Source organism: Caretta caretta, chromosome 2 (assembly GCF_965140235.1).
Source record: "Caretta caretta isolate rCarCar2 chromosome 2, rCarCar1.hap1, whole genome shotgun sequence".
NCBI classification, from domain to species: domain Eukaryota; kingdom Metazoa; phylum Chordata; order Testudines; family Cheloniidae; genus Caretta; species Caretta caretta.
In genome coordinates, this window is record NC_134207.1 from 187,805,458 (window position 1) to 187,819,414 (window position 13,957).

At 47.0% G+C, this 13,957-nt stretch overlaps 1 protein-coding gene across 1 annotated transcript; it reads right to left on the minus strand.

Moving 5' to 3' along the window:
• Positions 1 to 9,622: 9,622 nt before the first annotated feature.
• LOC142071252 (uncharacterized) lies at positions 9,623 to 11,485 on the minus strand. Its single transcript, XM_075126151.1, has 2 exons — positions 10,553 to 11,485; positions 9,623 to 10,164 (listed from the first exon to the last, which is right to left on the minus strand). Exons 1-2 carry the CDS (start codon positions 11,130 to 11,132, stop codon positions 9,623 to 9,625), a joined length of 1,122 nt encoding a protein of 373 aa, XP_074982252.1. The 5' UTR covers positions 11,133 to 11,485.
• Between the last annotated feature and the right edge of the window lie 2,472 nt (positions 11,486 to 13,957).

Sequence of the window (13,957 nt, forward strand, 5' to 3'; positions counted from 1 at the left end):
GTTGACTGATCAGTTCGTAACGCTGAGATTCTACTGGAACTATATTCCCATAGGTGGTGGAAGTTAGCCAGCTACCTGGTAGGTTCATAGGCAAACCGTATGCTGCTGCCACTAGGCTAAACACTAGACTGAGTCCTACCGCTACCAACCTCAGAAACCATGGTACTGTTCTGGCCAGCCTCAGAGGCCCTGGTTGCCACCTGCTTTGAGACCTTTGAGAAGAAGGGGAATATGTGTTATGTTACGTGTGTTCCCTCAAAACAGTGAAGTAGAGTGAACTTGTTCATGAACAATACCAAGTTTGCCTTTTCAGAATTTTAAAAAACAAGCCCACATCTATTATATAGTGGATCGTACTGTATAAAATATTCTCCTTCAACAATATAATAACACTCCCATTTGTTGCTCTATTGTGTGTCAACTTGTCATAGCAGAAATGTACATTGTCACGTGGATTAGTCATTCTTTTTAGCTTGTATAGTCCTTATTAGTGTTGTAATAAATTTTCCAAGTATGATGACAGCAGTCAGATGGTGCATACACAGATACTGCTGTGATAGGAACATTAGAAATATCTTGACAAAACATCAGCCATATCAGTTTAGGTGCAAGCAATGCAGCGATTGTATTAGTCTTGGTGATTTTTACTGGGGACACAGAAAAACTTCTGTTTCTTTAATTCTGTAATATATTTTTGCTAGGACCCCCTCCACAGATATGTCACACACAGCTAGCATGGTATAAATAGCAGTGTAGCTGAGGCGAGTAGAGTGCCCTCCATTAGAGGCTCTGAGGAATGTGACGACTGAGTGAGAGAGAGACTTGGAGGCTATGAGAGAAGAGAGAAACAGGTCCAGAACTGTGCAGGGCCTGGAAGGTAAGGGCATGAAATTAATGTGTAATCGAGGCCCAATGCTGTGAGATACTGAGTGCCTCCTGGAAGGTATGAGGTTGGCACATTACAGGACTGAGCCCTTAAAGAGGAACACTGAAGCAGCCCAAAAAGCCCATCCCTCATGGCCATAAATGAGATACTATATTTTTTGCAGTCAAATATTGTCTTATCAGCATATAGCACCACTGTGGAAGGATACAGGAGGTGAAACAGGCATAAGGAGGAGGGGAGATAAAATGGGTGATGTGAGGAGAATGAAAAAGGCCTTTTAACTCTGCCTTGGTCTGCCTTTCTCTGAGTGATGCTCTGCAGGTCAGCAGTGGCATACAGACAGCAGTAGCTATCTGGCACAAAAGTGTGTGATTTTAAAATTGTTAGTAGCAGGCGGAGTCCTGAAGGAGTGGGAGGAAGTGGAAATAGAGAGAGAGAGAGAGAGAGAGAACGCTTGACTTGATTGATTCTCTCATCCTCCTCCACATATAGTGCGAGAGCCACTGATCATCCCCCTGCAAATGAGTCACTATCAAATTGTCTATTCTGCAGCTACTCTACATGGGGGACAGCTGAATCTAGAGTGAGGTGTATTGATTATCTTACTCTGCCTCTTTGCATAACACCCGATGAAAAATGTTAGGTCTTGTCCTTACAAGACTGCTTAACCTGTTAACACATTATTTAGTGGTGCTGACAGATTTTTGTGGAAGATTTGGAAAATTTGCAGACTTTTTTCCTTTGGAAGCAAGAGCTTGTCAATTCTTGGCCACTATGAACTATGTTCTATTCCCTCTTGGGGTAAAGAGTTTAAAGATCAGTGTCACATAGTAATTGCTCGGTTGCCTCAGTTAAAATCTCAACGGGATAGTCATGAAGTGGATAATTTAAAGAGCGCAAAGAGTAGAATTTTCAAAAGTGCTCAGCATTAGTTTCAATTAGTTTCAGATAGGCCAGCAATGAGCACCCTAAATTTTCTTCCACTTTCCCACCCCAAAGCTCTGGACTAAGGATATTGATACAGTGGTGGATTAAGACTACATAGGTCCTAGATCCAAGCCAATCCAATCCCTCCCTTCCCCCCAGCAAACTAGAGAGACCCGCAACAACACAGCTTCCTCCGCTTATAATTTGATCTCTACCCCATCAGTGGAGGAAGATACCTGAAATGAGTAGTTCCTTTGGATTTTTCTTTTCTTTCTGTTTGGTAGCCAACACTGACTGCATGTTATTCTTCAGGAGGTGTTATTTTGTTATATACAAGGCAATAGCAATAAGAGCAGCAGAAACTGGAGCAACACCACCTGATTTAGCTTTGATTCATGTTGTAGAACCTGTGCAGTCTATGGGCATACAAAACACTTCAGAGCAATAAGACTCACACAGCATAATACATGTATAGTAGAACCTCAGAGTTATGAACACCAGAGTAACGAACTGATCAGTCAACCACACACCTCATTTAGAACCAGAAGTATGGAATCAGGCAGCAGGAGCAGAGATCAAAAAAAAAAAAAAAGAAAAGCAAATACAGTACAGTATTAAATATACACTACTAAAAAAATTAAGGGAAAGCAGCATTTTTCTTCTGCATAGTAAAGTTTCAAAGCTGTATGAAGTCAATGTTCAGCTGTAAACTTTTGAAAGGACAACCATAACCTTTTGTTCAGAGTTCCGAACAACCACCATTCCCGAGGTGTTCGTAACTCTGAGGTTCTACTATATAGTAAGTTTCAATCAGAGAGTTGTATCAAGGATAGCAAGGTGATGTAGTGAAATGAAATTGCTATCCAAACAGAAAGTGGTGTTATTGTGGTATGAATGTACTAGGGGATGGCACACAGGCAAACACGCATGTTAAACTGAGAGAAATAAGTGTATGAACACAGCTGTATTTTGCCCCACCTATTTACAAAATATCCACACACAATAGTGTAGGAAAAAAGGGAGATGTTTTCTGGTGTCATTGTGGCCTAGTATGTAGTAAGATGAGAACCTTGTTCACTGTGCGCAGGATATGTGATGGAGGGAGGCATGTTTGCTAAAGCAACAGAGAGATGCATGCAGAAATACCTACTACTTAAGTTCCCTCTAAGCTGCGCGGCCATGCAGCAGGCTATAAAGGGCCACGCAGACACGCTGCCAGTGGGGAGAGGCGCCTTTCTCCCAGCCCTGGCCCCAGCCCCATGGCAGCTGCAGCAAGAGAGGAGGGAGTCCTCTACCCCCACCGCAGGGCCGGGGCAGCCTGCACCCCAACTCCTCATCTCTGGCCCCACCCCAGAGCCCACAGCCCCAGCTGGAGCCCAACCCCAACCCCTTCCCCAGCCCTGAACCCCCTCCTGCACCCTGAATCCCTCAGCCTCGGACCCACCCCAGAGCCCTCATCCCTGCACCTCAATCTTCTGCCCAAGCCCTGAGCCCTCTCCTGAATCCCTCATCCCCACCCCAGAGTCCACACCCCCAGCCAGAGTCCTCACCCCCTTCCTCCCGCACTCCAACCCTCTGCCCCAGCCCTGAGCCCCTGCCCCAGCCCCCCCACACACTCCAAACCCCTCAACCCCACCCCTGCCACACATCACCTCCATATTGGTGCACATAACAAAATTCATTCCACACACGGACATAGAAAAAATTAGAGGGAACGTTGCTTACTACCCCCAGCAACAATGAACAACACCCTTCCCCTAATTCACCACCAGGATTTTTCCATATCCAAGACAAACAAAAACAACACATGATTCAACATGTCTCCCTGGGAGACTCAACCAGCAGGGCTCCCACAGTGTCTCAACTGATCTTAATGCCCATCCCCAGAGAAATCTCTGGGATATGGGGAAGAATTCACCCACGCTGGCTATGATGCAACTGCCCTATGTACCATGTGCCCAGAAGCACATGGCTAAAGATACTAATCACTTAGAACCAAGGAAGCGTTGTGCGAGGCAAAGGTATCTTAGGGTTGGGAGAATTTGCACAGCAGTTGAACATTGCATGTATGGGAATGGGAGCGGGCTGGCTTGCTGAGCACTTGAAAACATTATTGTTTTGCTGGAACTCTGAAAGTTACCCTAGAGCTGTGTTAAAAAAAACAACAAAAATAGCAGAAGAGTTATCCGTCTTCGTTCATAGCACTGACAGGAACTATGTAATTATTGTAAACAATAGAATAGGGAACAATGCCTGTGTTTGTGCTCATTAATTTCTCTCCCCACAACTCACTTCTGGAATGCAGGCCCTGTTCAGAAGCTGGGACAGTCCTGCCTCAGTGTAACTTGTAGGGCAACCTTGGTATAGCATAATAGGATAACTGGAGAAGAGAGTTGCAGCCTTAAATTCCTTGTCCTTTATGGTTTAAACCTGAATTGTAATATTACTTGAACAGAGCTTTTGTTTCTGGCCTTAATTATACAGCTTCAGGCTTAGAAGCCTCCAAAAACTGGAGGAAGCCTGTTCAAAAGAGCCAGTTCATTACTATTACAGCTGGATGAATGATATTTACAGAATATATTAGACACCAAAAATTGCTGCCTTAATCAAATAATTTAGTTAACAGGTTTTTTTTTTAATGGATTTAACCAGCTCTACAGCTGCTTGTGTCCTATTCATTGAATAAATCTGATGAATGCTGGGGATATGGATTGAATAAATTATGCAATAAGTACTAGCAATATCTGTGACATTAATTATTCAACATATTTTCCCCTGGTATTTGACCAGTACTACTTAATGCACAGGATGTTTCCAAGTTCTCCCGGCTCCACTTATTCTTAGCTGCCATCACAGTATTTCACTAGCACTTTTTAAAATTTCTGTTGCATTATGAATTAAGATCAGATTTGAAATAAACACCTACATGAGGGTGTCAGTGCTCATTCCATTTCCCCACAGGCCTCTCATGTGCAGAGAGTGAGTCCAAGTGTGCTCTAGATCATTTTGCCTAATACAGCAGGCCATGAATCTCATTGCACTAAAGATGCTGGTCATCAAATTGCCAGTTCCAGAAAGCAGAGAGGATCATTGTTTCTTCAAGTGCTGCATCGAGCCCACACCTCAATAGCGAAATGTATTTCTTTACACTTTAACAGTAGGTGTGTCATGCAATCCTTGAGACAAATGCTGCAGATGTTGTGTGTGTCACTTTCCCTTGTGAGGTGGCTCAGCCAGAACATTTTCAAAGAGTTGATTTTTTTCCATTGGGACTTGTTCTTGGGTTGGGAGTGATTGTGTGGCAAGGCAGTGGGCAGTGCTGCTTATTGTAATAACAAAGAAGCATGTTTCGCAGTTACCGGATCTTCTCCTACCTGTTTTCCTTTCCCTGTTGTCTTTTGTTATATGTTTATATTGTAAGCTCTTTAGGTCAAGGGCTGTCTTTGTGTGCATGCACGTCCAATGCCTACGGCCGTGGGGTTCTGATCCCTGTGTGGCATTTCACTAGTGCATGGAATAAATAATACTACACTATAACTTAACACTTGCCAACCCCACGAAGGTGCTGTGAGGCTTAACTAATTAATGTTTCTGAAAGACCTTTGGGATGAGCAATGCTATATAAGTGTAATGGATTGTCATCAAGGAGTTACATTACCATTTAAATGGGGACTTGCGGGGTATGTCACAACCACCCTCCCATGTGCCTATGAAGGGGGGGTTTGACCCCCACCCTTATTAGGAATTGGTGCCATTAGCAGGAGCTGAGGGGAAACAGTGCCCATTGCAGGCTATACTGCACCTTGCATGAAGCTGGAAACTGACAGTCATTTAATTTCAGATGAATTTATGGAACAGAAGATATCCTTGATTATGGGTGACAGAATTGTCATCCAGTGTTGGGGCCTCTGGCACTAGTACACCTCGGTCCCTCCTATTCTTTGCCTGTGGCACATAATAGTTCAGTGTCCTATGGATTGTAATACTTTGGTCTAATTTCACTTGTTGGGCTCAGTGTGGGGTGCTGTTGGTAGCCTGTGATATACAGTCAGTCAAGACTGAGGGTATGTCTACACTACGGAATAAGGTCGAATTTATAGAAGTCGGTTTTTTAGAAATCGGTTTTATAAATTCGAGTGTGTGTGTCCCCACAGTAAATGCTCTAAGTGCATTAAGTGCATTAACTCGGCGGAGCGCTTCCACAGTACCGAGGCAAGCGTCGACTTCCGGAGCGTTGCACTGTGGGTAGCTATCCCACAGTTCCCGCAGTCTCCGCTGCCCATTGGAATTCTGGGTTGAGATCCCAATGCCTGATGGGGCTAAAACATTGTCGCGGGTGGTTCTGGGTACATATCGTCAGCCTCCCGTTCCCTCCCTCCCCCCGTGAAAGCAAGGGCAGACAATCATTTCGCGCCTTTTTTCCTGAGTTACCTGTGCAGACGCCATACCATGGCAAGCATGGAGCCCGCTCAGGTAACCGTCACCCTATGTCTCCTGGGTGCTGGCAGACGCGGTACGGCATTGCTACACAGTAGCAGCAACCCCTTGCCTTGTGGCAGCAGACGGTACAGTACGACTGGTAGCCGTCATCGTCATGTCTGAGGTGCTCCTGGTCGCCTCTGTGAGGTCGATCAGGAGCGCCTGGGCAGACATGGGCACAGGGACTAAATTTGGAGTGACTTGACCAGGTCATTCTCTTTAGTCCTGCAGTCAGTCCTATTGAACCGTCTTATGGTGAGCGGGCAGGCGATACGGACTGCTAGCAGTCGTGCTGTACCATCTTCTGCCGAGCAGTCATGAGATGTGGATGGCATGCAGTCCGTCTGCTGCCAGCCAAAGATGTAAAAGATAGATGGAGTGGGTCAAAACAAGAAATAGACCAGATTTGTTTTGTACTCATTTGCTTCCCCCCCCTCCCCTGTCTAGGGGACTCATTCTTCTAGATCACACTGCAGTCAAGGTGCAGCGAGGTAAATCTAGCCATGTATCAATCAGAGGCCAGGCTAACCTTCTTGCTCCAATAAGGACAATAACTTAGGTGCACCATTTCTTATTGGAACCCTCTGTGAAGTCCTGCCTGAAATACTCCTTGATGTAAAGCCACCCCCTTTGTTGATTTTAGCTCCCTGAAGCCAACCCTGTAAGCGCCCCTCCCAGCGTCAGAGCAATGGCAAACAATCGGGCATCTGAGAGTGCTGTCCAGAGCAGTCACAATGGAGCGCTCTGATGGGGCTAAAACATTGTCGCGGGTGGTTCTGGGTACGTGTCGTCAGGCCCCCGTTCCCTCCCTCCCTCCGTGAAAGCAAGGGCAGACAATCATTTCGCGCCTTTTTTCCTGAGTTACCTGTGCAGACGCCATACCACAGCAAGCATGGAGCCCGCTCAGGTAACCGTCACCCTATGTCTCCTGGGTGCTGGCAGACGCGGTACGGCTTTGCTGCACAGTAGCAGCAACCCCTTGCCTTCTGGCAGCAGACGGTGCAATACGACTGGTAGTCGTCCTCATCGTGTCCGAGGTGCTCCTGGCCGCGTCGGCTGGGAGCGCCTGGGCAGACATGGGCGCAGGGACTAAATTTGGAGTGACTTGACCAGGTCATTCTCTTTAGTCCTGCAGTCAGTCCTATTGAACCATCTTATGGTGAGCAGGCAGGCGATACGGACTGCTAGCAGTCGTACTGTACCATCTTCTGCCAGGCAGGCAAGAGATGAGGATTGCTAGCAGTCGTATTGCACCATCTTCTGCCAGGCAGGCAAGAGATGGGGATGGCTAGCAGGCGTACTGTACCATCTTCTGCCAAGCAGCCATGAGATGTGGATGGCATGCAGTCCTTCTGCACCGTCTGCTGCCAGCCAAAGATGTAAAAGATAGATGGAGTGGGTCAAAACAAGAAATAGACCAGATTTGTTTTGTACTCATTTGCCTCCTCCCCTGTCTAGGGGACTCATTCCTCTAGGTCACACTGCAGTCACTCACAGAGAAGGTGCAGCGAGGTAAATCTAGCCATGTATCAATCAGAGGCCAGGCTAACCTCCTTGTTCCAATAACAACGATAACTTAGGTGCACCATTTCTTATTGGAACCCTCCGTGCAGTCCTGCCTGAAATACTCCTTGATGTACAGGCACCCCCTTTGTTGATTTTAGCTCCCTGAAGCCAACCCTGTAAGCCGTGTCGTCAGTCGCCCCTCCCTCCGTCAGAGCAACGGCAGACAATCGTTCCGCGCCTTTTTTCTGTGCGGACGCCATACCACGGCAAGCATGGAGCCCGCTCAGCTCACTTTGGCAATTAGGAGCACATTAACCACCACACGCATTATTCAGCAGTATATGCAGCACCAGAACCTGGCAACGCGATACCGGGCGAGGAGGCGACGTCAGCGCGGTCCCGTGAGTGATCAGGACATGGACACAGATTTCTCTGAAAGCATGGGCCCTGCCAATGCATGCATCATGGTGCTAATGGGGCAGGTTCATGCTGTGGAACGCCGATTCTGGGCTCGGGAAACAAGCACAGACTGGTGGGACCGCATAGTGTTGCAGGTCTGGGACGATTCCCAGTGGCTACGAAACTTTCGCATGCGTAAGGGCACTTTCATGGAACTTTGTGACTTGCTTTCCCCTGTCCTGAAGCGCATGAATACCAAGATGAGAGCAGCCCTCACAGTTGAGAAGCGAGTGGCGATAGCCCTGTGGAAGCTTGCAACGCCAGACAGCTACCGGTCAGTTGGGAATCAATTTGGAGTGGGCAAATCTACTGTGGGGGCTGCTGTGATGCAAGTAGCCCACGCAATCAAAGATCTGCTGATATCAAGGGTAGTGACCCTGGGAAATGTGCAGGTCATAGTGGATGGCTTTGCTGCAATGGGATTCCCTAACTGTGGTGGGGCTATAGATGGAACCCATATCCCTATCTTGGCACCGGAGCACCAAGCCGCCGAGTACATAAACCGCAAGGGGTACTTTTCAATAGTGCTGCAAGCTCTGGTGGATCACAAGGGACGTTTCACCAACATCAACGTGGGATGGCCGGGAAAGGTGCATGATGCTCGCATCTTCAGGAACTCTGGTCTGTTTCAAAAGCTGCAGGAAGGGACTTTATTCCCAGACCAGAAAATAACTGTTGGGGATGTTGAAATGCCTATATGTATCCTTGGGGACCCAGCCTACCCCTTAATGCCATGGCTCATGAAGCCGTACACAGGCAGCCTGGACAGTGGTCAGGAGCTGTTCAACTACAGGCTGAGCAAGTGCAGAATGGTGGTAGAATGTGCATTTGGACGTTTAAAGGCGCGCTGGCGCAGTTTATTGACTCGCTTAGACCTCAGCGAAACCAATATTCCCACTGTTATTACTGCTTGCTGTGTGCTCCACAATATCTGTGAGAGTAAGGGGGAGACGTTTATGGCGGGGTGGGAGGTTGAGGCAAATCGCCTGGCTGCTGGTTACGCGCAGCCAGACACCAGGGCGGTTAGAAGAGCACAGGAGGGCGCGGTACGCATCAGAGAAGCTTTGAAAAACAGTTTCATGACTGGCCAGGCTACGGTGTAAAAGTTCTGTTTGTTTCTCCTTGATGAACCCCCCCGCCCCTTGGTTCACTCTACTTCCCTGTAAGCTAACCACCCTCCCCTCCTCCCTTTAATCATTGCTTGCAGAGCCAATAAAGTCATTGCTGCTTCACAGTCATGCATTCGTTATTCATTCATCACACAAACAGGGGGATGACTACCAAGGTATCCCAGGAGGGGTGGTGGAGGAGGGAAGGAAAATGCCACACAGCACTTTAAGCACAGCACTTTAAAAGTTTACAACTTTAAAATTTATTGAATGACAGCCTTCTTTTTTTTGGGCAATCCTCTGTGGGGGAGTGGCTGGTTGGCCGGAGGCCTCCCCACCGTGTTCTTGGGCGTCTGGGTGTGGAGGCTATGGAACTTGGGGAGGAGGGCGGTTGGTTACAGAGGGGCTGCAGTGGCAGTCTGTGCTCCAGCTGCCTTTGCTGCAGCTCAACCATACACTGGAGCATACTGGTTTGGTCCTGCAGCAGCCTCAGCATTGAATCCTGCCTCCTCTCATCACGCTGCCGCCACCTTTGAGCTTCAGCCCTGTCTTCAGCCCGCCACTTACTCTCTTCAGCCCGCCACTTACTCTCTTCAGCCCTCCACCTCTCCTCCCGGTCATTTTGTGCTTTCCTGCACTCTGACATTATTTGCCTCCACGCATTCGTCTGTGCTCTGTCAGTGTGGGAGGACAGCATGAGCTCGGAGAACATTTCATCGCGAGTGCGTTTTTTTTTCTTTCTAAGCTTCACTAGCCTCTGGGAAGGAGAAGATCCTGTGATCATTGAAACACATGCAGCTGGTGGAGAAAAAAAAAGGGACAGCGGTATTTAAAAAGACACATTTTATAAAACAGTGGCTACACTCTTTCAGGGTAAACCTTGAAAGTTAACATTACATACATAGCACATGTGCTTTCGTTACAAGGTCGCATTTTGCCTCCTCCCACCGCGTGAACGGATTTTGGTTGAATGCCAGCAAACATACACTGCAATGCTTTGTTCTACAGTGATTCCCCAGTACGTGTTGCTGGCCTGGAGTGGTAAAGTGTCCTACCATGAAGGACGAAATAAGGCTGCCCTCCCCAGAAACCTTTTGCAAAGGCAGAACCGCAAATGCCAGGGCAAAGTAATCCTTTCACATGCTTGCTTTTAAACCATGTATAGCATTTTAAAAGGTACACTCACCAGAGGTCCCTTCTCCGCCTGCTGAGTCCAGGAGGCAGCCTTGGGTGGGTTCGGGGGGTACTGGCTCCAGGTCTAGGGTGAGAAACAGTTCCTGGCTGTCGGGAAAACCGGTTTCTCCGCTTGCTTGCTGTGAGCTATCTACAACCTCCTCCTCATCATCTTCTTCGTCCCCAAAACCTACTTCTGTATTGCCTCCATCTCCATTGAAGGAGTCAAACAACACGGCTGGGGTAGTGGTGGCTGAACCCCCTAAAATGGCATGCAGCTCATCATAGAAGCGGCATGTTTGGGGCTCTGACCCAGAGCGGCCGTTCGCCTCTCTGGTTTTCTGGTAGGCTTGCCTCAGCTCCTTCAGTTTCACGCGGCACTGCTTCGGGTCCCTGTTATGGCCTCTGTCCTTCATGCCCTGGGAGATTTTCAGAAAGGTTTTGGCATTTCGAAAACTGGAACGGAGTTCTGATAGCACGGATTCCTCTCCCCAAACAGCGATCAGATCCCGTACCTCCCGTTCAGTCCATGCTGGAGCTCTTTTGCGATTCTGGGACTCCATCATGGTCACCTCTGCTGATGAGCTCTGCATGGTCACCTGCAGCTTGCCACGCTGGCCAAACAGGAAATGAGATTCAAAAGTTCGCGGTTCTTTTCCTGTCTACCTGGCCAGTGCATCTGAGTTGAGAGCGCTGTCCAGAGCGGTCAGAATGGAGCACTCTGGGATAGCTCCCGGAGGCCAATACCATCGAATTGTGTCCACAGTACCCCAAATTCGAGCCGGCAAGGTCGATTTAAGCGCTAATCCACTTGTCAGGGGTGGAGTAAGGAAATCGATTTTAAGAGCCCTTTAAGTCGAAATAAAGGGCTTCATTGTGTGGACGGGTGCAGGTTTAAATCGATTTAACGCTGCTAAATTCGATCTAAAGTCCTAGTGTAGACCAGGGCTAGGTGATCTAGTGGTCCCTTCTAGCCTTAAACTAAACTCTGCACTTCAGATTTGCCCCAGTGTATCTGGGCCCTTGTTTCCCCACCCCCACGCTTTTCTCAGAATTTCTCTGTCACCATGTAAAATACAAATGCCGAGAAAGCTTTCAGCAGCCATCCATTGGCTGTGTTCTTTTTCCTTTGTGTTTGTGTCACCTGATTAGGGACAAGAATTTCTGTAAATCTTCTGCAGTGAAGTCCAGATGGCTCTCATCAATACTGAACATCTACAATGGTCTTTCTATGGTCCATGCATCTTGTCTCCTTACATGAATTCTAGAGAAAACAACCTAGTAAAATTAGATTAAAGAACAAAGAAACTAGTTTGAATTGATCTGCTTCAGGAAGAAGCCTGGCTCAAAGTCAGATAACACATCAGCCCTGAGCTCTATTTACTATTATCCCAGTTATTTCTGGAACAGAAAGAAGTCTACATTAATACCCAACCCAGAACAAGCTAAGATAGGTGTTTCTCAGTCATTGCAAGGGGATTACCAATTTAAATTCCTTTCCTTTGCCTGCTGAGGGGTCACCTGGAAAAATCAGAGAGCACAGACACATGCCATGCTGCTGGAACAAATGTAAACTTGTCTGCAAACCCTGAGAGCAGCAGTGGTATCAAGCTCCTTACAGAATTCCTGAGTAATTACAATGATTCACAGTGACGTCTCCTGCATAGAAAAAAAAACACAGATTTTTACATTTTCCTTATATATTGCTAACTGATCTGATCTCAGCCAACTTAGAAAAACATTCGCTGATTAAATGGTCTAAGCCCAGTGGTTCTCAACCTTTTTTCATTTGAGGACCCCTAAAAAATTTGAAATGGAGGTCAGGCCCCTTTGGAAATTTCAAATGGAGGGGCGGACCCCTTTGGAAATCTATTGTCTGTATATATAGTTGAATTCTGTTTAGTCAGTTTTCAGTCTGTGTCTTTTGTGAACCCCTTACATATAGTCAATGGACCCTGGGTGCATACAGGTAGAGAACCACTGGTTTAGCCAAACAAGACAAAATTAACGGTGGTGCTCATAGGCGCCAACTCCAGCCCTGGAGCACCCATGGAAAAAATAGTGGGTGCTGAGCACCCACCAGCAGCCCCCTTTCCCCCCAACATCAGCACCTCCCTCTCCCCGCAGTGCCTCCCGCCTGCCCTGCTGATCAGTGCCTCCTGCAGATCAGCTGTTCCACAGGGTGCAGGAGGCAGTGGCGGGAGGAGCGGTGTCAGGACACGCTCAGAAGAGGGGGAGGAACAGGGCCTTGGGAGAATGGGTGGAGTGGGGGCAGGGCCTGGGGCAGAACTGGCGGGAGCACACCCCCGGCACGTTAGAAAGTCGACACCTATGGTGGTGCTTCCAAGTACAAGTGGAATGATGTGCTCTGTCCTCTAGGGGGTTTTTTTTGTTCAATGTTCTAACATAAGCATGGATTGCAGAATAGACAGACATACAGGAGCAGAGGGCTAGTATGATCCAGAAATTGTTGCCGTCCAAGAAGTCCTTTCAGTATTGTATCCTGCACGTGATAAATAGTTTATCACCCTTTTCATTAGGGTTGCCACTTTTGGTTGTATGTATTCCTGGAGGTTTCATCACACTAGGTGATCTTCAATTCAAGATTAATACCTGGAGGGTTGGCAACCCTACTTTGCATTTTCACTTTTTAATATGTGAACAAGCATTGCACAGAACTGTTACATATTTTCACATGTGGTGCTTTTATTTTTTGATAGCCATTTGTTACATTTCAATGCAATATTCCTCTAACAATGTTCCTTTGTCTAAGTGTTTTGTAAACTTTCAAATACCAGACATCTAGTTCAGATGAAGAATATAAATCAACATTCAGAGCTGGTTTTTGGGACCAAGAAACACACAGTTTTAGCTCAGTTGCATGACTAGGTTATATGACATTTAGGTCCTATCCACACTATGAATTTGAACCATGTAGTACCCGGGTCAAGGGACAGTTGTATTGTAATCAAGTTCCCCAACAAATATGGGCTTTTTATTTTTAGTGTAGATGGGCCCTAGGATGAATAGACTATTTCTGCCTGATCCCTTCTTCAGAGCAGGCGGACACAGTGAATAGTGAAGTCAGTTAGGCCACTGGCTTCATTAGGCTTTGCTAAACTCTTAGTAGATGTCTCCTAAGCATGTTCAGAAATTATTTTTGGATACATATTTTTTAATCATTGCTTTCCACTCTTCCAAAACTAAAAAAAGCACACGGGCCTCAGTGAGCATTACGGTATGTCTGCACAAAATGTCAAGTTCCAAACAGGACTGGAGTCCTGTTCAAAAAAGTGTGTGTAATTTTCCTCCATTCTCCAATTGCACAAAGATGGTTCAAGCTTTTACAAAAATAAAACAACAACACTAAGCTTCTGCCCCAAGCATGGAAGATTTCCGCCCCAAAGTTAAAAATTTC